This window comes from Labrus mixtus, chromosome 8 (genome assembly GCF_963584025.1).
Source record: "Labrus mixtus chromosome 8, fLabMix1.1, whole genome shotgun sequence".
Taxonomy (NCBI): domain Eukaryota; kingdom Metazoa; phylum Chordata; class Actinopteri; order Labriformes; family Labridae; genus Labrus; species Labrus mixtus.
In genome coordinates, this window is record NC_083619.1 from 23,632,852 (window position 1) to 23,657,026 (window position 24,175).

A 24,175-nucleotide genomic window follows, 5' to 3' on the forward strand; every position below is an offset into this window, starting at 1 on the left:
GAGCTCTGCAGTTCATCTGGCATCAGCAGGCTTCGCTTGTAGGTTAGGGCCACATACTTAATAAAGTATGTTCATCGCAGACGCAGTCATTAGACATTTGTATTGTCCACACCGGTAGCTGTACTTAGACTGTACATCAGTTACTTTCAGATTATAGCACGATGAGACTCCATCATCAGGAAATAATGGATGTGAACATTAAGATAGAAGAGGAAAGCTGGAAAACATTAACGTCCTCATTTCATAACCATGATTACTTTAAAACAGTGTTATGTTTAATTTGTTCCCTTATGTATAGAGGCAACAAAGGTACTTTTGTCTCCACAAAGTATAACAAAGAAATCAGAGTACAATGCATTTATTTAATGTCTGTTGAAACTTTCCCTCAAGGAATCAGGTGTGTTGAAAAAAGCCACAAGCAGTGAGTCATCTTCGACAAGATTTAGGTTGGGCGCCAGTTTAATCACCACATGTAATACAAAACCTCAGACTCCCAATAGTGTGATACCAGGTACACAATGGAGCATTTCTTATTGCCTGTTTTTTAAACAATTGCTTTTAAATTCCCCCTCCAGGCAGTGGCCACCAAAGCACTGTATGGTTCTTCTTATTGTTTTGTCTTTTTCAAATGCCACATATTGACTGACAGACAAGAAGAGAGAGAAAGCAGCCTTGAGAGATTTCTCCCTTGTTCATAATCGGCTTGAGAAGATGAAAGCCATTACATTAATGTTGCTCACACTGGGAAGAGAGGAGTGAAGGGTAATTGCACTTAGAGTTCTTGTTCTTCTCCATTGTCTTGAATAATTCACAGAAGACTGGAAAGCCTGATTGAAAGCACGTCTTCCTGGTCCGCACATGTTCCATAGGTTTAGACATTTTGTCTTTAGTACAGTATCTCACTGATGATGAATCACATACCTCTTGTGATTTCACTGCAATTCTGATAAAGCATATAAAGCTCCATCAATCGTCAGCCACTTCACTATCGTTCTGAAAAGACAAAAGAAAGTTTCTTTGGTTTGTGTGTTATCGTGAGGGAATGCAGTGTGAGCTGACTGTCAATAAGGGAGTGGAAAGTGCAACCAAACCAGACCATCCAGAAAGAGCCTGTTCAAACATGTTGAGAAATAAGCTAACTCCACCTGTTTCTGGCCTTGTTGTGTTTGAAATCAGGGTGTCTGGCGTGTCATGGGACAACAGTCAACATTGAACCTTTATGTTGCAGGATTTTTAGGCCCAATCATCCGAGTGTTACATATTCATGCAGTGTTCAACTCGCCATCGAGCAAAAACAAGAGACGAGCTGTTGGACTGCGTCGCCAAATAAATCTTAAATGATGAACTCGACCTGACAGATCTGACAGATTTGAGAGTCATAAATGATGTTAAATGATGTAAATACACGGACCACGCAGAGATGATTATGAGAGACTCTGATTCATTTTATTCAGTACTTAGGCCACTTCACATAAAATTTAACACATGCAATGCGCACGTGTCATTTGGAAGAATTAAAAAAAAAAACAATGCTCCTCTGTGTTCAGCTGTTAAAGTGAAGTGCAGATAGAAAACATTATGTTTATTGGTTTAAACAAACAGCCTGAAGTGCCGTTGACTTTATCGGGGTAAATAACTTGCAGGGGAGGCAGCTTTATATGGAATTAATTGCAAACAAGTTGCCTGCTAATGGCCCGAAAAGGCCGTAATGGAAGTGTTCCATTAAAACAACCAGAGCTGATGCCATCAGACAAATTTCCACTAAGTGTTGCCTCATGAAAATGATAACTTGCTAATCCATTATTAATACGAATTAATGGTTTTCTCTCTGCCGCGCGTGTATCGATCCCTGATACTCTACACCAGAGAGTAGCTCTCACTGGGCACTCTGGCAGTCTTGGGAATACGCTAATTGTTTGCCACACTAGTGCCATTTACACGTCTCTCCCTGCTGTCTCTGCATTTATTACAAGGCTTGCTCTGAGGCCCCTGACAAGAAAAAACAGACACAATTTTCTGTGTTTGCATAGGAAAATACCATGCAGCCAGACAGACAATAGCAGTGTTTGGGTGGGTCAAAAAAACAAAAACATTCACTGTATTTTCTTAAAAAGCCTCCATTTTTTCTTTCCTACAAACAGATCTATTTCAATATGTTTATCTATTGGGGGTCCACTCTCTTGTGTAGTCCTCTTTAAAGTCGTTTTCTGTTTACCGTATGCCAACAGGTGTTCCTGATCACCTGTCCAAACACCTTGAGATCTAGCTCATGAACACCTGCAGCACTGCTGAAATTTGGGAACCCCCCATATACCTTTCATCTGTCTAATGACATCAGACCAAGCAAATAGTGCTGCAGGCATTATGCTAACTGAGAGAAGCTGTTCCATCTCGCCCCCCCCCCCCACACACACACACACACACACACACACACACACACAGAGCAATCAAGTGCCATTAGGCTCCCTGAGTGCTGTCGAAACTGCAATCTATGAAGATTTGTCAATACCCTGCTCTAAAATGTACCAACCAACACATCATGAATGTGATTTTAAGTGAGAGCACCCTGCTTTGTGTACACCCTAAATTAAAATGCAAAATGTCGCAAATGACTTTGAAAAACCAGGGCATGATTCAGCTAGCACTTTGTAGAACCATGTAAACAGAGGGTTTGCATTATGCTCCGTTATGACCTTGTGAGTTGTTGTTATTATGATAATAGGGTTAATGTGTTGTAGCATACCAGATACGCCTTCTTATTAACTTGTGCGTTCCAATTCTTAAATGTAGCATGAAAGCATTTTTGCTCTGCTCACAACAACCATGTTTGATGTTTTCCAACGCCACATGCAGCAACGGTGCTGTTTGTGTTTTTCAACTCTGTTTCGCTATTGCTCATTAAATAGTCAATAGGTGGAATGATGGACTTGTAGTCTATATATGTTTATCCAGTTATTATAGTCATGTGAAAGGTGGATTGAGTATGTGAGAATTGTCTGGATCTGGTTTGTGCAAATAAACCACTACAAATGGTTAGTATGAGGTATTCATGAGCTGGTAACCCTAACCCTGAAATCCTGTCACCTTGCAGCAAACACTCTGCCTGTCGTTTGTGGCAGCGCGTTCTGCACATTTCAAGCGAAAAGGGAGCACGCGCTAAAGCCGTGTGTGTCGAGATAGGAGTTCTGAATGTGATGTATCAAAGCTGAGAAAGAGTGCAGTCTCTGGCTGAGTGAAGGATTTGCATAGGTAGGCTTATGTGTTTTCCTCCGTGGTCCCTGCCATTGTTTTCATGTGACAGGTGCCTGACAGCCAGGGAAAATGGGACACAGGCAAAGAAAGAAAGGGGTCGAGTCTGGATTTTGTCTCTCTAAGAAAGGAACTGACAAACGGAACAGTTTGATGTGCTCACTCGCCAGTTGTGCTCACGGTGATGGAGGAACTCCGCAGACTCCGGGGTCCAAAAAGAAATGCCTTCGGAGTGCGCGAGGACCACTATCAAGCCATCCAGATTTTGTTATTGACTGCCTGGTGAGATCAGGATTAAGGACAGACCGCTTTGATTTTGCCATAGTTTTGCCTCTGAGTCATAGGTTAACCCACAAAATTCAGGGAGAATCTTGCTTAAGAGGATTAATGCAGCAAAAGACGCGAGGGCCAGTTTTCCTTTCCCTCCACTCATCCCTCAAAATCCTTATGATTTCTTAGATCCAGCGGGTTCCTCGCCGTACTGTTTGTGGCAACACATAAGCTTACATCCTTTAATTTGAAGCATGTGCCGCGGAACCCTTTAATGCAGCCTGATCCTCCAACATGAAAAAAAAAAAAGCCTGCACATCAACTTAAATGGAACCACTATGGGCAGATGTTAGCAGGAACTCTTGGAAGTCAGAGTGGCGATAATCAGTTCTGGAGGATTCCGGCTCAGCACCCAATGCACGCACGGATGCATGCTGAGGCGCACACTCTTAAGGGCTTATCAGGTTTGAATCATTAGCGCAGCTCCCCTGCTGCTGCCTGCATGCGTGTCACAAGTCACATTCTCATGCTATAGAAAGGATTTATAGCTGTGCTGCTGCAGCCGAAATCTTGTCTATGGGGGAACTAGAACGAAAATATCATTCAAATGTCAGGTGGGTTTAGGTACTGTGAATGGGTCAAAGGTCAAAGATGGATGGATGGAAGTGTTGGATTACTTTGTATCGCCAAGCACGTACGAGTGGCCACTCTAACACTCCAGTGCTCTTACAGTGCTCCTGAGCCTGTCAGTGTTACGTAAAAATGCTGGGGACTTGATTGTGTTTTTTGTTTGTCACTGTTGGTTTTAGAATAATTGCTTTTTAACCAGAGGACATGGATGTTAGCTTTAATCTCTTCTGCTGATTTGGAAGTTATTTGGCAAGTGACTTACAGAAAGACAAACAGGTCATAAAATGGATCATTTCAAGTATAAATAACATCAGCTGGAGTCCTGCTGTCTGTTTTTCAGAGTCATTAACAGATGCTGTCTCTCTCTGTGTTATTTTATTAAGCTGTTTTTTTTTAGGTATTCTACTGCACTTGTATGTCACTGTCTACAAGTGCAACTGTGCTGTTGACGATATGTTCATCTTAAAAAAAAACCTGTGACACCCAGTTATTTTCAGTTAATATTTTCATTTTGCGAGAATATTTAGTTTCAGCAGTGCGTTGAAAGTAAGCTTTGCAACATAAGCCACATGAAGCGTATATTATTCTTCCTGCAGGTAGTTCTGTCTCTTATGAGAAGTTGCATCTCGACCATCTCACATCAGAGTGTTCTATATGCACACAGTTCATCGCCCGCATGCTTGCAGTATCTTACTTTTATTGTACACCGCTGTATTGCTTATAGAAAGCTCCTCTGCAGAGATGTCCTCGAGCAAGGACAGACAACACCGACTCTCTCTCTCTCTCTCTCTCTCTCTCTCTCTCTCTCTCTCTTGCCAAGCGAGGGCAGAGGTTGGCAATATAACATGAAGACCTGGAGAAAGTACTTACTAAAAAAAACCCTATCTTTATCAAGGAGAGGTACAAAGCTATGATAATGAGACATTGACCCCCCTCCTCCCCAATGTTATATTGGAACACATAAAAAAAAAAGAAGCAAAGAATGGTGGCAGCCATTGCTGGATTTTCCCCAGCGTGTGCTCACTGAGGGAAGGCTGGCGTCTCCTCTGTGTATACGGCGTAATATTTCACCCCTTTGTGCGTGTCTCCATGGGGCGGTGTGCTCGTCACCACTGTGGTTTAGGTGTTCCCCACCTCCCTCTTTAATGACTCTGGAGATGAAACACGAGCTGACTGAGCTGGCAATAAGGGCATTGTGTTATGTTGTTAGAGCCAGACTGGTATTAAGCACGTCTGAAGCTGCAAATAAAGCACATAGCACGGCGGCTAAGGCACGGTGCTAAGGAGCGCTCATTGTTGCATCGTATCAAGTTGGAACGAGCTGTCACTGAAACAAACACGCCATTGTCCTACACATAATGCCGTTGGGTGTGGTGCTCGGTAAAAAAAAAAAAAAAACACCCCGAAGGCAAACAGAAGAACCTCACGTAAAGGTGTTCTCCAAGGTAGCCCTCAGTGTTGTTGTAAACACGCTGGATCTCGAATGTCATGAAGAGGTTACTCTGCATAGGAGGAGCATTATGAGGTTTAGCTCATGCCAAATAGCTTTACACATAATAAGCCACAACGGCTGTTTGTCCACAGAATATCCAGAATGACTCTAAAAGTTTATATTTTACTGACATCTTGCTCTTCTGTATCTGGGTTTTCAGTATTGAGATAGAGTTGAGGTTTGTTCAAATCTTGTTAAAAAGATCAGTAAATCAGTTCTTTTGGGATACAAAGTTTCACTACTCTCTGATGAATTATTATTTATTCATTTTGAGTGTTAGGTTGCAGGTTTAGCTCAGCAGTTAGATTCTGTCCCATTGGCAAAGACTACAGCCCTCGTGGGCCGTCCCGGGTTTGAGTCCAAACTTCGACTTTTGCTGCATATCTTCCCCCCACTCTCTTCTCCCAATACACTCCAAAATGTTACATCAATAATGGTAAAAAAAAAAAATGGCCTAAAGATATCTTTAAAACGTATCCCAAGCTATCAAAGATTTATAAAAAGGAATATCTACTAAAACATTTTTGACCCAAACTGCTGCAAGAAGAAAAAGGACAAGCAGCATGATTGAGTGACGAAGACAAAGAAGACAAAGAAGAGAACGAAGCACAGTCAAGAACAGAGCAGTTAATCAGAGAAATAAGAGTTATGGTGTTTTAAAGATTCATTTTTGGGCTTTTGCCTGTATTTGGATGGGATAGCTCAAGAGTGACAGGAAATCTGTGAAGAGAGAATTGGGAGAGGACTTGAACCAAAGGAGTGTTAGGATTGGGAGACAAACTTACGACCAGTCCAACCAGTGTAGCCTCTGTACATGGGTCGCCTGCTCTAAATGAGCTAAACCAGCCACCCTAGAATATGAAAAAAAAACCTGCAGAAGGTTGCCAGGTTTGTGTTTCAATGCAACCGAATCAACACCTCTGACTGCCAGCCGCTTGTGGCCTCTCTAACAACCTTTTCTGTTTGTCCCATCCTGTGGAGTGACGGCTTCAACTCTCCCAACGATTGACACCCAGGAATGTCCCAAACACAGCAAAATGAAAGAGTACAGACAAGAGCCGAGTCTTTGTAGGATAAATACACAAGATCCACATTCTCATTATTGAGTTATATTTACATTGATTTTCAGGGAACCTTCTCGTTTTGCAATTTATCACAAAAATGTCTATTTTCTTTTGGTGCTTGTTCAGGGATTTTCATTGTGTGCATATTTGTAAATAAATAAGGAAAGGGTTAATATAGTAACAGTTATAGTAACAGAAATTCTGTTCTTGTAAAATCCCTATTTAATGAAAGGAACTGAAACTTCTTTTGGTGCCCTGTTTCAAATGGTGTGAGAAAGCAGAGGTGAGAAATTCAACGTGATATGTTGACAGGCCGGCACACAAAGATGGGATGTTTCTCCCATGTCTCAGCTGCAGGTGTGCACAGCAACAAGGCCACCGTGGGGGTTTTTCTCCTTGTCGCCTTTGTGAGGAGAAAGTGATACCCATAGATACCCATTGCATGCCAACATGACTGACAGTAGGCACTAACATCACCTTCACCTCTCCCCCCCCCCCTCCCTTCTGCTCTCTCTCTCTCTCTCTCCCCTGACTCCTTTTTTTTTTTTTTTTTTTTTATCACTTCCCATCCTCCTCTCGTCCCCTTTTGCTCTGTCTCTCTCAGGCTTGCCAAGTTTTGTCAAATCCCCGGAGGATCAGACGGGCATCTCAGGTGGAGTTGCGTCGTTTGTGTGCCAGGCCACCGGGGAGCCAAAACCAAGAATCACCTGGATGAAGAAAGGCAAGAAAGTCAGCTCCCAGCGCTTCGAGGTGAGCGCTCATGCGTGACTTTCAGATCTCTGAAGGCTCACACACACACACACACACACACACACACACACGTATGCACAAATACGAGCAGGCACGGACAGAACACACGTGACAATCACATTATAGGCGTGGGCTTTCGACTGCCTTTGTAGACCTCTCTCATTAACGCAGACACATCTGCACATGCGTTAGCACTCACAGTGTTAGCACTAAACACACACACACACACACACACACTCACAAAGCACACACAATCAATTGCCCTGTTATTGAGCATCACACACCGACTCCCCTCCTCTTTGAGCGAGACCAGACAGGCTCCCCTTCTCTTTAATCTTCCTCCATCTTGATTTATATAGTCCTCTTCATCTCTTTCAGTCTTTTTTACACACTCATCCTTCCCACTCCTGATCTCCTGCTCCACCATCTCACCATACATCCCCTTGATGTATTACTAGATGTGTTTCCCCTCCTCTTTTGAACTCGTATGAACAGAAGAGGTGCCTTAGGTGGGGCTTCACACTCTTTCTGACCACCCTTTGTAACGCGATGTAGCTGGGCGAGCCGGTGGTACTATTGAGGTTCCCAACTATTTGATATTCTCTGGTTTGATGCGGTGGCTCTGCTGTTGAGCTTATTGTTTTGAATATAAAAAACATGAGTTGTTAGTCTTTTGTATTTATTTTGTGTTAAGCAAAGATGCAAAATTTGGATTTCACAAACTGAGAAAGAAAAAAAAATCTGAAAGTCTAAACAAAGATTTTTTTTTTATAGACTATAGGTTGCCTCATTCCCCCCCCCCCCCCCCCCCCCCCCCCCACCTCCATAAAAAAAAAAAAAAATACCCTTTTTCTTTGCTCTGGCCCTCCTAGGTGATTGAGTTTGACGATGGCTCAGGCTCAGTATTGCGGATCCAGCCGCTGCGCACACACAGAGACGAAGCCATTTACGAGTGCACGGCCACCAACAGTGCTGGCGAGATCAACACCAGTGCCAAGCTCACAGTGCTTGAAGGTAAGATAAGTCTTTCTTTTATCGCTTGGTTTCTTTCTCCATCTTGTTTTCACTCTCCCATTTTTTTTTTCATTCCTCTTTCTTTTCCTGATGGTGCTGCTTTTTTTTTTTTAAAGCTTTGACTCCAATTTATTCAGAAGCACATACAGGTGTCTGCCTTAGTAATTCATACATAAACATTTGCAAACTCTTAAGGATTCCGGGTATTGGCAGTGTCATAGAGGAGTAGATCTAACTTAATGTAAACTCTGCAAGGTTAAAAAAAAAAAGAAAAAATGCAAGGAATGCATTTTTTAAACGAGATAGCGTGCAGTTCAGCAATTCAGCAGAACGTGTGACCTGGAATCGAGTTATATTGTAGGAAATGGCTGCCATTTATTGACTATCATGCCACACTTTATCTCCCTCTCTTAATGAGTTAGTCATCCGTGTCCCAATCATCGAGCAGAGAAAATCAATTCCATAATCAAATAAAGAAATAATAAATTGCCCCATCAGAAGCCTGGTTGGCTAAATAATGACTGATGGCTAAAGCGAGGCTGAAATGTAAATATACAAGTCGGTGATTTCCTTTTTTAGTAAACTCTCAGACATATGCTAAAGTAGTGTATAAATAATTTCCACATATAGAGTTCTGCCTGCCAGGCCTGCAGGCCAGTTTGACCTCCAAGCGTTTTTTCCCCTCTTGCACATAGAGTCAATGTATATGATTTATGTGGACAGGGGTTCCCTGCTCAGCCTTCCATGTCAATGAGCAGTGAAGATGAATTTCTGTCTTGGCTGATTGTAATTTTGTCATGTGGGAGCTAGTCATCACAGGAGTTGATTTCATTAGAAAGTTTCAAAGAAAAAAAAAAAGTCTCCAGAAGTCGCCAGCGGGAGGATTAAGGCCCTCCTTAGCCATTACACTGGCATTAAAGCAGATCCCCACTCACTCAAATACAGCCTTTCTACCCCTTGTTTGAGTCCCATCTTTCTTACACCCACCCTTCCCTTTTTTCCTCCGTCCACGCTGATTTGATGATATCATCGGCTGGGCTTGCATAATCTACCCGTAGGGACTTTTTTCTCCTGCGCAAAGAAAGGTTTTTTTTTTCTTTTTTTTTTCTTCTTCTTTCCTCCTTTGCGCTTTATCGTGAAGGAATGCTGCTGCCTGCACAAACAAACAGCACTAACATGACACGAAGCGCACATGAATGAGACGAGATTAATCACAAATCTTAGTGTTTCAGGGGGGGCGAAATGGGACGCCGAGGTTTGGATTCCCTCAGTCAGTGAAGTAGAAAGAAGCACAACAGTGAGCTACTGTTTCTCACCGGCAAGCCGTGCTTTGCATGAAGTCGTCTTCTCACTGTGATCCTGCGCTCTGTGTTTCTAACCTTAGAGTCAAGTACTACACAGACAGACACATGCCATGTGAGGGATTCTTTTATCTGTAGAGCGTTACTGCTTCATCACTTCACTGCATTACACGATGGGTTTGAAATCAGACATTTGAATGTTTTTAGTGTTTGTTGCTCAGCCCACGTCTTTAAGTCAGAATGAAGTGAAAAAAGGAATGCAATGCTCCACATTTCTTTTTCAGAATATACACATCTTTGAATATAAAATCAGCAATATTTAGTGAGAAACTTTAAATACTGCTCACCGTAGTTTGAAAAGGTTACTAGTGTTGATGTTTCCACCAAAAAACTAACACCTGAGTCTGCACCTCCACACAGAGCTAAGCCCCTTTAAGCTCTTTGTTTTGCTCTGACAAACCAAAACAATGTAGGTTCATATAAACGTGTGGACAGCTGCTCTCAGAGCCTACAAGCCCAAGCAAGCCGGTTTTTACGCTACCTGTCCAGATTAAACGGGCAAGCTGCCAATGTAAACAACTGGTGGAGTCTTCGTAGATCATTTAACAAGGCGAAGAGAGACAGATATTTATTTCAGGACTAGGACTTCGATGGTATGTTGCCAAGTTGTTGTATCTTTTTCGATGTAAGGAATCTCTGCCAAAAGCTACACTGATAACCTCCTCAGCTTCTCCACTATAAAAGCTTGCAGCTTGTTTTTTGAGCCTTTCTGCTTCATATTATTCAAAACATCCCCATATAGACTCAGCTGTCAATGTACATGATTCTAATTTTAAACATTACATTTGACACTATCTAGTTGACTTGGATTTAGTTAACGTTCATAATGTGTTTAAATGTTCTTCGAGAATCTTCTGCCTCATGTTTTATTTTGTTAAAACTTTTTATTTAGTCCTTCAGCCTTTTTCCTTTTTTTTTTACCAGAGGAAGACTTTCAAGTGCAGCCACACAGGCTGGTAAAGAAAAAAACCCAAAAAAGAGCCACATATCAGATTGAATCAAAAATAACTCCTTCAATCTGCTCATCCAGGACCCTGAGGATTTGCTGGACAACTTGTTCATACATGCACATGTGAACACAAATGTACAACCACACTCATGCACATTCCCTGACGCAAAAAAAGAAAAACACTCTGTAAAAAAAAAAAAACCCACACACCCGCTCGGAGAAATGTTGTCAGCTTGGCTCTATTTTTAGACTATTGTTTGTAGCCTAGCGATACATCAAGTTCATATCAGCAGCACCACACAAGAAAACACTGGGGCAGCACCAAACAGACGGAGACTAATGATCCTTCTCCTTAATGGGGCAGCGGTAGCCTGAAGGTGTCACGTCACAGTGTTGCCGTTGCGAAACCAACGATAGAATCTGCAGAAAGTGACCAAGAAAACTACAGAGCTTCTGTAAACTTGATTCAGTGTGGTGCCCTTGAGCAAGGCACAGAACCAGTTAAGCTGCTCGGTGACAAATACGAGAGGACTGCGACTTTCCCCGGCTAGCTCTCCAGATGGGAATGTGCAAAGAAAATATTCAGCTGAGCATTGCTAAAAAAAAAAAAAAAAAAAAAAAAAAAAAACATGTCAGTTTTAACCTTCCTTTTGGATAAATAAAGGTTGAAAGAATGGTTTCATAAGCAAGAACCTCCGTTTTTATTTCACAAGAAAAGCCTCTCACTCCCCACATGACTTTAAGTGCATGTGACTTTGCATCCACATAAAGTTGTCATAATACATTGAGCAGAGAGGCAGTGAGAATGGTAAAGTCATTATACCACTAAGTCGATCTGGATTATAGTTTTAAGCAGAGCAAAGGAAGGTCGAGCATTAATTATGATTATTTCATATACCGGCTCTTTATTACGTTCTGCCAATCCTGCAAAATATGGATTATGACAGTCATAACAGTGCAGCTTTACACATGCCTTCAGCGTGCGCATTTTGAAGGGTGAAGTGTATGTGGGCAAATACTGCGGTTCAAAAGTGCACGGAGGATATCTGGATCCCTTTCTTGTGATAATTAATTCAATGGATTCAATTTTTTTTTTGTCAGTAATGGACACTCATGTAACAAAGGGGGACCAGAGTCTGGCATCATTTTGCCTAGAAACACATAAAAAAAAAAAAAAAAACGTTTTAATTCAGGTCTTTGAGTTTATTATATGTTCACATTATTCTTAAATTTACAAAAAAAAAAAGGTGTCGCAAAATTTTCAATTTATTGCAAAAAATAAAATAGAACCATTATTCCATCTAAATAATCAATGCTTACTCACTCAGTATGCATACATTTCACCTGGATTCAAGACCATACCAAACCACACCACAACACAACACCATACCTTACCATAACGTACCATATTAACACCATACTTTACCATACCATACATTTTCTTGACCATTCAACCCTGCCCCTTGTCTTTTTCTGGAACTCAACCAGATGATATCAGCTGGGGTTGTGACTGTACACTTTAGCCTGACACTTACCTGTGGCGAGCAGCAAAATCATTGTTTCACACCAGTCTAGTCGGGCATTAGCACTTTTGCAGTCATGAGTCTTGAGTCACTCTGTAATTCTGTCACGCTGTAACAGCCCTGCTCTTTGTTCCTGGCAGTTCTCACGCCCCCCACCCCACCAGCCCCCGAAAAGGGGTCACACCACAGAGACTTACATACAAGCCCAAAGTCAGCTCAGTCATTTCTCATTGTGTGTGTGTGTGTGTGTGTGTGTGTGTGTTAGACTGAGAGAGAGAGAGAGTCACACTAAAAGAAGTCAAATAACAAGAAGAGAGTCATGTTTCTTCACTGCTGTCACACTGTCATAAGTCAAAATGAGAGGATCCTTGGCTATAATCATCATTTTCTCACTGCGATGTTTTGAATAATGGCCTACATGGAAAATTACTTTTCAAATGTACAATCCTGCCGTGACTGTGTGTGTGTGTGTGTGTGTGTGTGTGTGTGTGTGTGTGTAACAGTTAGGGAGAGTCAGTGAGCTGTGCGCAGGCCTGACCTGTATGGATAAATAATGATGCAGACGATGCTGCTGAGACTGGAGGGGGAGGTATGATTGAGAAATATTGTTGCTGTCAGTCTTTCATTTCCTCTTCTCTTCCCCTCTCTTTCATTTCAGTTGCTGCCCTCTTGTCTCTTTAAGTTTTTTTCTCTCCTTGTATCTACTCCCTCTCCAGTCTAGCTCTGAATCTCTCACTGTTAGCTGTAGTGGACAGTGAGCAGTGGCATGACGTTGTAGGGGTAGAATAGAGAGATGACCAGAGGGAACAATGACTCATTACTCGGGTAACGATGCCGATGCTTTGACCTTGAGCGGCCCCTTCTTGAATTGAACTGCCTCCGTAAATGTTCAGGTAAATGGTGCTTGTCTCTGTGATGTATGGAATAAACTACTGCCGGACAGAAAAGACATCTCGGCTCACAACATCAGTCTTAAACGCAGAGTGCTGTGCTGCCACTTCTCCCCGTCAAGGCAATAATTCAAATTCTCGCCGCCGTTAACGTTTGATGAGCATGTAAAATGTAAAATGCAATGACTCAAATCGAGAAATGACTAAGGGTGGTGTCAAAAACATGTCAGGATACTAATAGTGACGATAAAACTGATGAGGCTCCGTGATGCATTGAAAAGAGAGACTGTTTTCACAGTGGGAAGCTGACTTTGTCTGCAAAACAAGCTCCAAAGTCTGATGAAACTGCTTTGGGAAAAAAAAAAAAAGAAAAAAAAAGGCATTTGGTTTTATTGGCTTCTATCAGCGACGAGGGAATTGCAACATTAACAAGTCCTGGGAAAGGCCTTCAGCGACAAGACTTGCAAATTAAATAATAAAAAAAAATAACACATCTCTCCCCCAGTAAAAATAAATCAACAAGATACTTCAGAGGTCACTTATCTGAGGGGAAATTTGTACAACATTAATCCTGCTCTTATTACTTCAGGATGAAACGGCTCGTTTGTTCTCCATAAGCTCTGAATTCTCAAAACAAGTTGAAAGCTAGAAATTGTAACTCCAGCGTAAAGCCTTATCAAACCCTACAAAAGTAAAAGAAAATCTTAACTTTATGTGCTTACTTTCACAAAATGTAACTTTTAATACTTTCAGCAAAATTCCTCTGACATATAAGAGTTAAAACAAACATTAAATATCTGCAGAGCTCTCTGTGACTTGAGCGGATGTCCTCAAAATGAGCAGAAACTCTGTGAGCAGGTAACACGCGGCGTGGGAGAATATTCTCTGGTCCTTTGGGAGACAGCGGACCGGTCTCTAGAAAGGAGGAATGTTATTTAATGGGGCCAGATCAAAAGCTCCATCATTACTGGGATCCTCCGCAAGTCGCAGCGCAAATTAGAAAGGTTCTCCTTCAAACCAGCTGCATATCTTCCTTTTTTTTCTGAAATTCCTTGGCAACTCGTCTCTGAACATGCAATGTTGAGGAGAAAATTTAATTTTTTTTTTTTTTTTGGAAAGGTCAAATGAAAGATATGCAAGGATTCAAAGCTCCTCCGTTGAAAAAAAATACCACCCTGCTTTGTGAAAACATGTCAAACATCAAACCTTGGAGTGATGCAGGTCCCTGAAATGTTAATAGAATTCTGCCTTTGAGTCCATTTTATGTCCTCATATGTGACAGGAAGAGAGGCTGTAATTACACAGCAGTGACATTACTTTATGAACATTTCTAACTTTACTGTGTTGCCTGTACTTAGCGGTCCTGTGTCTGATGGCAGTAAACAAATTACGGCCTCCCGGTTTAGAAAAGGCCTTTATTTGCTTGGAATGCATTCTGGTGCTCGGTGCAGAGGGAAAGAAAAAAAAAAAAAAATGCGACACAATGCCAGTAATAAATATCTCAGGAGCCAGGCAAGTGCGGACAACAAACCTGACTGGATAAACAGCATAGAAATCGCATTGCGCCTCTTCCCCAGCAAGATAAATACATAGAGAGGCTATATCGCAATGATTTAATAGCGAGGCCTGCTCCTCCGACAACTTAATCCTCTCCTTTCCTTCGCGCTATTCAAATCATCCACAATGACCAAAATAAGGTCTGTTGTGTAACTGCTTTTCCCCCCACATTACTTTCGCACACTCCCTCTCATTCTCTTTTTGAATGCTGGTGGGTTCCTGTTATAGCCGTGCTGTCATTCTAATATCTGCTGTTGTTGAAGAAAGTGAGTGGTCAGTTCATGCTTTAACAACAACACACTGTAGGTTGTTTATGAAATGATGCCGCCTGTGAAAGTTTTGACGTGACTTTTTTTTTTTAAAGCAGAACAGGTTTCGCTTCCGTTTAAGGCAGGGCTGTTATTAGTCACAACATGCTGCAGGAATACAGAAGCTCGCTCGCACGCACACACACACACACACACTCAGGGACACAGATTAACGCAACATAACACACACTGATCTACAGGTGTACCCCCCCCCCCCCCCTACTGTATTTCTGGGCTCCTCTGTGTCAGCCTGTGTCACAGATTTAATTTCTCCCACCATCTGCTGGCTGGAGGCCCAGCATCGTAGATCATATCCAGCCTGACAGATACAAACTGCATCTGTCTATGCATGTTTCTCCCAAGGACTCACACAATATGGCAGGGTGGAAGCACCCTCCTGGCCACCCAATCTGCATCCTCACATCCTTGCTTACAAGGACTCGAGAATAGTGAGGAGGTGGGTAGCTTTTGAGGTTCGGCCGGGCCTTCAGCTGCTGCGTCTTCAACCAATCAGGCATTTGTCTTGTACACAGGAAAGCAGACGAGAGGTTTGCTGAGATTTGGGGGGGGGGGGGTTAGGCTGGCTTTGAACAACAGTGTACTCACTTCCCTTGAGCAGGTCAATAAATCTAAAGAAATCCCTGCCAGCATGTTGTAGTCAATACATTCTGAAAATCAATCAGGGAGAATATTTCCGGGAGGTTTCACCCTTGTCTAAACTCGTCTGAGAAACTTTCAGGTTGTGACGGTTTCAGCGACACCTGTGGACAACGACAACGATTTATCACCGATCTGATCTTGACATGTTGAATTAGTGTTTTCCGATGGAAAATCTCACCCTACTTTCTTTCAAACGTGTAACGCACCATGCATGTTTGGACACATTTTTTTTTTTAAAAGGCTCTTTCGTCACACTGCCGTGAGTCATTCCCTGCTGCAGATTGTTTTATTTGCTCATAAAGAGGCATCAGTGTTACTGTTTTACGTTATGTTACTAAGGATGAATCAGATACAATCCACACATGACTTCATGTAGTAAATGAATTGAATGTGCCATTCAAAACTGACCCTGTTTAATTAATCCGTCCCGTGAGACCTGCTTGACACCAGACTACATTTTTCGTGTTACATGTAGACACCTGGCTTGAGTGGATCTTGCTTTGAGGCTACATTTCACCATCTGTACTTGTCCATCAATTGCTCCATGCTTTTGGCAAAGCTGTATCTGTAAAGTATGCGATGTCTGGTATGTCTGTGCCGTCAGTGCTGATCATGTCTATGGCCTCAGGGGATAAATAGAAAAAAAGAGAGAGAGGAATGGAGAGAGAGAGAGAGAGAGAGAGACAGGTCAATGACTAAGAATAACATTAAAAAGTGGTGATAGATCGGAGAGGAGTCAAGAGAGGAAGACATTTAATTGTAAGGAACTTAATGCAAAATCTGAAGTGTTTTTTTGTCTCTCTTAGCACAGGTGCTGAATTATACTCCTCCAAGCACTCTCTAAATTGTTAAAAGCAAGTCATTTGGAATTAAACCTCAAAACACATCTGCAGCGTGTCCTAATGACTTAAGAGTGGATTTACATTTCTCTAATTTGTCCCATAACTTCAACCACTTTGGGAAACATTCAACACCCTGAAAGGTGTTAAGACTAAGGCTAATGCTGGGATGTGTTTATCCTTTTTAAGCGAGCCTGTAGTTTTCAGAGGGTGTTGTAACACATCAGAGCATTTTAGTCACTCTCTTAAAAAAAAAACTCATTTTCTCAAACGCTAAGCCCAAGAGGCAAGGAAGAGAAAAATGACGAAATTCATGTAGATTACTTTTATTTCCCTTTAGTGTCGTCTTTTTCTTTGATGACGCTAAAGTCAACTTTTTTCAACTCTTTTTGTTTGAGCACATCAAAACCATCTCTCTAGGAAAAAGAAACCTCATTATGTGTTGATAAAGTTACGTTTTGGTGAGGGTCAAGCTCCTGTAATGGATGAGACAGTATTTGATAGAAAATTAAAGTACTTTAGGAAATGTATCTTCAAACGGCTGCGTTACAGCTCAGACACAACCTTTAACTGACAGTATCGGCCTACATTCATAACACTATTAATAATTACTTTAACCTCTTATTAATTCTGGTGCCGACTACCAAGGATGCCGACATTTAATTGGCTAGTCGGCTAATTGTGCACGCCCCTACTCCACGCTCCACGGTTACACAGTAAAACATTGATCACTGTTGCTTCCTGCTGCTGTCATACGTTTATTGAAAGCAGAGCTGCAGCCTGAAGTTGTGGCCAGCGTTGGTTGTCAGGACATATTGAACCCCTCATCTGGATGTCGTCTCCGGGCTTCAGAAGTTATTGGAGATGTGACAAGACATGCACATCCGTTAATATCTGCACATTGTCAGGAACAGACAGGGGGCATCCGAGAATTGACACGTGCTATTAAATATCTGCCACAAACAGCTGCAACAGGCTTTCATTATTCAATTACAGATTTTCACTGACGACTGGTTTGTGAGAGCATGACCGATGTGATTATCAATAGTGTTTCATCATGCGTGTATTCAGAGCGGCCTCCTCCATTGGGACGTTAAGCTAGGATACAGCCTATCTTTTTCTCTTTTTGCCTTTTGATTGATTCATTTGTTGGAAGATCCTAAATTTGTATTTACTCGTAACCAAAGACGAGGCATTGGGTCGTTGTTTTTCACTCTAAACCAGACAAGAGACCAGCGGGGGGGGGGGGGGGAAATCTAATGTGAACAGACGAGACAATATTATTTTTCACGCAGGGTGATGAAAGCTGTCGCTCACAATCGTGCACCAAAATCAAATTGTTATGTGAGGGTCAAATGCAAGACAGACACTGACTCACACCTGCACAGTCGGAGCCCTGCAGAGCTAAAGTGTAATTTAGCATCAAACTATGTTGTCCATTGCTTCATGCTGTTCTCCTTATCTTGGTTCCATACTGACTTTGCCCTACTCAACCGTTGTTAATAAAAACATTTATTATATGTATTTTCCTCTCCATGGCGGCAGCAAACAATATAATCAATATAACTGTGAAGCAGAGGCCTGATTTACAGAGTATACTTAATAATAAACTTCATATTTTATATGAAACTGTCCACAACTTTACACAAGAAATGATCTTTTCCAGAGGAATACACCTTTAAAAAAAAACTTTAACCCACATACAAGCAACTTTCTTTTTTTTTACCTCGAGTCATCGTAAAAGTAGTTCATCGACATTATGCTTTCTAGATTTCCAACACTTACCTCATATTTTATCCCTATAATTGCATGTTGTAGTTGATTTCAGTGCTTTGATGTGCAACAGCAGTAACTTCCTGCGTCTGTCTCTGACTTATGCAAAACCGGTGATTAGACAAACACTGCAACACAGGCGACTCATCCGAAGAGACGAAATGCCTTCACAGTGACAGACAATTACAAGATCTAAAAGCAAAACACTGATAATTGTTTTGACTTTGTTTGAATTTTAGGGCAACAGTACATTTTTAGTGCTGTTTTTATGTTTTCTTCTGGCCTCATTGATTCATTATAACACAAAATCTCAAAAAAAGACAATAAGACAATTTCACCCTGAAATACTAAACCTTTTTACGGCTAGACTTTCAATACAATACTGTACTTGCTGCATCAATTGTGTCAAATATAATCTATGTTTGGGAGCAATAAAGTACAAATAACACAGAAAGCATGAACAAAAAACAGCTTACTTTCCCTGTTCTTTTTTTTTATAATGCAGCTCTGGGCCGTTCCCCTGCAGGTACATTAAAGAGCGAGGTCCACCTTAAAACCCTGCAGGCCAATGAGTCAACAGCTCCCCAGGCCCTGACTGGCCATGGATGGATGGGCCGGCTGCATGTCAGGGGGGGTTCTAATACCTACACTCAATGAGCTGGCTAATGGGAGTCCTTTCACCCTGACCCCCTTTCCTCACACATTTACACACTGAGCCCTCTTGGCTTACCCACTGGGCCAGAGAAGGCAGGGGGGAAAACAGCCTGACTCACTACCAGGGCTATAGCTCGGCCTTAAGCTTGACATTTTTCTTGTATTTAAGAGGCATAGTCCCATTTCCTCTAAGCTGCTAAAGCTGTGTTTTTCAAGGTTGTAGTTGCTGGGTTTGCTTCCAGCTGTCAAAGGCACCGCTGATTTTGTATGCATTACATCTGCATCAATATCTTTAACCTGTTTCACAAGGGACGGTTGACCAAGCAGTCAGGCTCAGATTCAGGTCTGCCCTGCTTCGCGCACAGTGTCAAGGCCTGTTAACACCAAGCAGTTAGAGGCACTTACCTGTCCTTTAATTATTCATTACCAAATTATTGACCGCTGCTGTCAGGGAGAGCCGGTCTCTGTCCCTTCTTGTGGAGTCAAGGTTGCACCAACTACAGAATATGAAATAATAGAATAACCAATGGGGTGTTAGACCTAGTTATAATAGGTAGTAGAAACAGGTTTTCTTTTGTTGTTAACTCCGCCTCTCCTCCCTTTCTGCCATTTGTTCGTTTTCTTACTCTTATCAAACCCAACCCTAACCCTAACCCACCTCACCCACTAGGAGCTGTACCTTAACCGTTCTAACATCTCTTTCCATTAGGATACAGGGATACTTTACCTGCTATGAATGTACCACCCACTGCAAACTATAAGTTTCTGTTACTGTTACCAGCAATGATATCGATACACAGTCCAGGCTTATTCTTGGCTTGAATTTTGGCTTTGATAAGTTGTTGTTTTTAACATCTATATTGGCAGGCTTGTATTCACACTTGTGACAGTTACAACTTGAAAAACATATGCCACCTGCGTCTTCATGGCAATGCAAATCTAAACTAACCCTCTGAAGGAGAGACGCCATATTCCACCAGATTGTCCATTTGTTAGTGCCATAACCATTGACTGTATAAAACATGGATGTATTCTCAGTTATGTCACCCATTGGGTTCTGAAGAGATGTTATGAAGTGGTGCACATTTGGGAAATGCTATCGCCACCTAACTTTTGATCAATCTAGAAACAGCCACAGAGACTGAGTTATGGCGGGTTAAAGCCTCCTGATTAACAGCTTCAACGCGCCCACCTGCCAGGCAAATCAGCCTTACCCGTTATTTGCTTCGTATAAATAACTTTTTGACTTAATAGAATCAAAACAATCAAAATCAAAACCGTTTTTTTCTACCAGGTTGTTTTTTTTTAAGCTGTAAAAATGAGCATTTTACACTGGGCTTTTATTTTAAGCCAGCCTCAAGTTGACAATGAAGGAACTGCAGTTATTTTCTCATTCCCATTGGCTTCATTTTGCAACACCAGAGGTTGCTACCTACCTGGTCATGAACATGCAATATGCATCCATTAATTTAGGGGGCAGACCTTCTGAAGGAGCTTTGAAGAGAGGGTTGTTTAGCTGTTGATCTTAAATGTTTACATTTTGTCTCTAGATTCGCACACTCTACCTTTTTTAAAAGGTGTATGTCAAACTGTGAGATTTTCAAACACCTTTCACTTACGGAAACCGCCCCACAAAGTTGAAGCTGTCAACGTTGACTTACAGACTCTTTGTATTATTCATTATCTCTGACTGAGAGAATAAGTAACGGCTGTCACAGGAGCCCAGCCACTGAGGATTTAATTAACAGAACCTGCCATATTCCTACTACATCCACTGCCTTTCTCTGAATTCATAAAAGCCATCCCTATCTGCGGCAATTACACTAAACATGTCACAATAGAGCTCAGTCGATGATTCATTTGAGTTGTGCAGAGGATCAATTAATTCATTTATTTGTAAAACGCTGCTCTGCTTCCTCACGTGGACCTTCTTTCATTAACCGTCACGCTTCCTGATTCCTGGTCCTGTCCTTGTTCTTTTTCCAAGACACCTGGAGGAATAGCCTGTCTTATTAGCCACATCGTATTAGTGCAGAAATTAACCATGAGCCCACAGGTTTTTCCATCTTAGAGGCAGTTACATTAAAATGAGTAGTAAACCACAAACCGTGTACTCTGTAATGCTATAATCTCAAGGGTCTTCAATCAAAGTCCTGTTGGTTGGACCACGAGGCAAGAAGTGGAGCTGTAATCTCCCAATGAAAGCCTACAGCTGTGCTCCTCATATAGCGTAGTTAATGGAGGATGTGATCCTGTGCAGCAGCGCTTGTCCCACAAGGTGACTCGGTCAGCAAAACCAAGCGAATTTAGAAGACCACCCTTGGGTTGCCGTAATGGTCGAAGGCCACGGTTATGTACTAACCGGTGAGCCGCAGCATAAATAACAGGCGCGGGGCATCTGGCAGGGCCGTAGATCATCCTGACGACAGGGGAAGTATGATATCAGATAGGAGAAAAAGGGAGAAGTAGGGATGAAAAGGAATGGGGGGAGAGAGAAAAGATAAAAGGAGGGGGAAAGGAAGGAAGGAAAGGAAAGGAAGGAGTAGGGGGGAAATTAGATGACTGTTATTGATTATCTGCCTGTAGGCGAGGAAATAGGGCCAAATGTTCTTCTCAGCCAGACAAAAAAGTGTATTATTTCAAAGGTCATGGCTTGCATTACAGTCTTTTTTTACACCAAGTACACTTGGATAAACAGCCGAATAACAGCACAATGAGATGAACACAAGCTGGTAGCACGCATTAACAACTGCATCAACAGTGTTTTTGTTATGGCTGTGTTTTGTCATGGTCCATTGCATGCAGGTGTGTCTGTGTGTGTTTGTTGTATTTGATGCCCCGCTATCTCCATAGCAACTGCCATAACACCTGGTCTAGGAGATAACATGCCAGAGGCTACTAACTCGACAAGATATTCAGACATATTTGAATGCACATTTCATTGCATATTGTACAATTGCCTCCTTTTCCATGGAGTTTTTTTTTGCAATTTTCATGTCATTACAATAGTATTACATCAATGGCCTCCTTGCCGGGTCTTTGATGTCGAGTAGTGCATGTCATCCCTGCAGAGGAGACCTCTGCAGAGGGAGCTCTGCCAGCCAGTATTTCTCTGAAGAGCAGAAGGGTCCTGCTCACATGCCCTTCATGGCAGAACATGTGAGAGAACTCCTTGCCCTTCCGATGTTTTGCAAGTCAGAGTGCAGAGGCAGTTACATGAACACCAGTCGGGTCTGTCTGCCTTTCTCGGGGGCCTATTAGTCGCTGACTGAAAACCTGAATGTCACAGGATTTCAAAAAGACACCTACAAGTGCTACCATGCTGCACCTATGAAACACATACGAGGTGTGTGAATTGTGAGGAAAGATAAAGAAGTAGCAACCGTAAAGGTGTAATGTTAGTAACTGGAAGTGCTGTGAGACCAATAATTGTATCCATTACTGCTTTCCAAAGCCCTTTTCACACGTCCCCTCATTTTTCAGGACAGCAACCCCCAGAAATTATCCTGAGTTGCATGTATGAACCCTCACAGATTTTCCCTATCGGGTGGGAGGTGAGGTCTCAGGAGGCAAGCTATAACGTGAAACGGACATTACAGTAGCCTGAAGTGTTCACAACATGGCCAAGATGGCACAGGTAGCAACAAAGTTCTACGCACGATGATGGATTTTGCCTTTTTGATGCTAAATGTAATTGGATGGTTTTTTTTTTTACCGAATCAACAAAGACGAGTTAAAACACTCTGCTGTTTGTGTTCACACAGCTCAATCCAAAAATGTCAGGATTTTTTTTATTTTTAGGAGTTTTGTACATGTGTGAAAAGGCTACAACAGAGTGACCGATCACCTTTTTGTTCCTAATAAGTACAGCCATCAGCTACACTCGTACGCAAATTGAGACAACACATTCACTGTGAAAATGGGAGTCGCCAATCAACCTCTCTTTGGACTGTGAGAGAAAAAAAAAAAACAACCCCACAGAGACAACATTCAAACTCCGCACTGAAAAGCCCCCAGACAGCCAGCCAGCAGACAGGTTCAAACCCAGAGGCCAGAAGGTAAGGCAGCAGCGCTAACCACTTCACGGCTGCCACTCCTCATAAATCCTTTGCAGTTTAACATTTTCCAAATGAACTTGCTGAATGTTTTACACTCCATCAATGATCCAACTATTCATAGAGCTCTCTCAGTTGAACTCATGTTAGCTTTGGCTCTCTGTTTGCACCTCCTGCTGCTGCTGCTGCTGCTGACACCTCTCACACAGTGCCGTGACTCGCGCAGATGCAAATGTCTGTCTCGACGATGTTCTTGGCTAGAAACAGCCGCAGGCCAATGCGCTTTGTTTTCTGCAGACTGCTTGTCTGCTTTTTAGTGTTAGATTGAGTCAAGACCAGTCGAGACACAGACATAACCAACAGTCATTGCACTATATATAGTCCCCCTTCACAGGCTGTACAAGCGGCACGGTGAATAATTAAAAGGCTTTATCAGTTTGACATAGGGAACACAGACTGCAGCCTTCATGGCTTCTGTACTTCTACACATAAATAGATTGCTCTTTTCACACATTTAGCAAGCAGTTAAGAGCGGAATGCAACACTTCCTCACACACGGGAAATGAAATAAAGAAATGACCTACATATCCTCCAGAAGTGCACAAATGTTTCTTTTTTTTCCCGAAGTATAAAGACAGTTTGCTGATGTATGTTTAAAAGGGTCGATTTTAGAGCAGTAATATTTCATGAGGCAAGTGGCTGTGCTGCTGTCACTGTGGTCCTTTGGTTCCTGCTATCAAAGGAGACATCACCTTTAATTGTTGTCATCCATCACTTTGCAACAGGCGCACGTAGAGATCATAAGACCTTTTTATTTCTTGCTGGAAATGAGATCAGCTCAGATGTAAACGCAACAGAACCAAAGACAGACTCGCTTTATCAGCTTAATTTTTGATGTTGATGCCGACTTAGATTAACAATTGATTCAGAATCGAGCAAGATGCTTGGGGGCACTTCACACAGCTCCTGCTCATGTTGTCGCATTGTTTTCTCATAAATATTTCTGCACACATGTTTCATGAGTGCATGTTCCGTCTGATGGGACCTTTTCTGCGGTGTAACTGTAACGTGAAACATTCATAGCAGCACATGCCATTCACCACTTTCTGCTCTCGAGTAGAGCAGAGGCAGAGATAG

General features: G+C 42.1%; 1 protein-coding gene across 1 annotated transcript in view; it reads left to right on the forward strand.

Annotated features, from left to right (window-relative positions):
* The window catches only part of LOC132978539 (receptor-type tyrosine-protein phosphatase F), a 132,997-nt gene that overhangs the window by 23,579 nt on the left and 85,243 nt on the right, over positions 1-24,175 (forward strand). The window contains exons 3-4 of the mRNA XM_061043743.1: positions 7,310-7,455; positions 8,328-8,469. Coding sequence (XP_060899726.1) covers positions 7,310-7,455; positions 8,328-8,469 — 288 coding nt within the window. The remainder of the gene's footprint in view (positions 1-7,309; positions 7,456-8,327; positions 8,470-24,175) is intronic.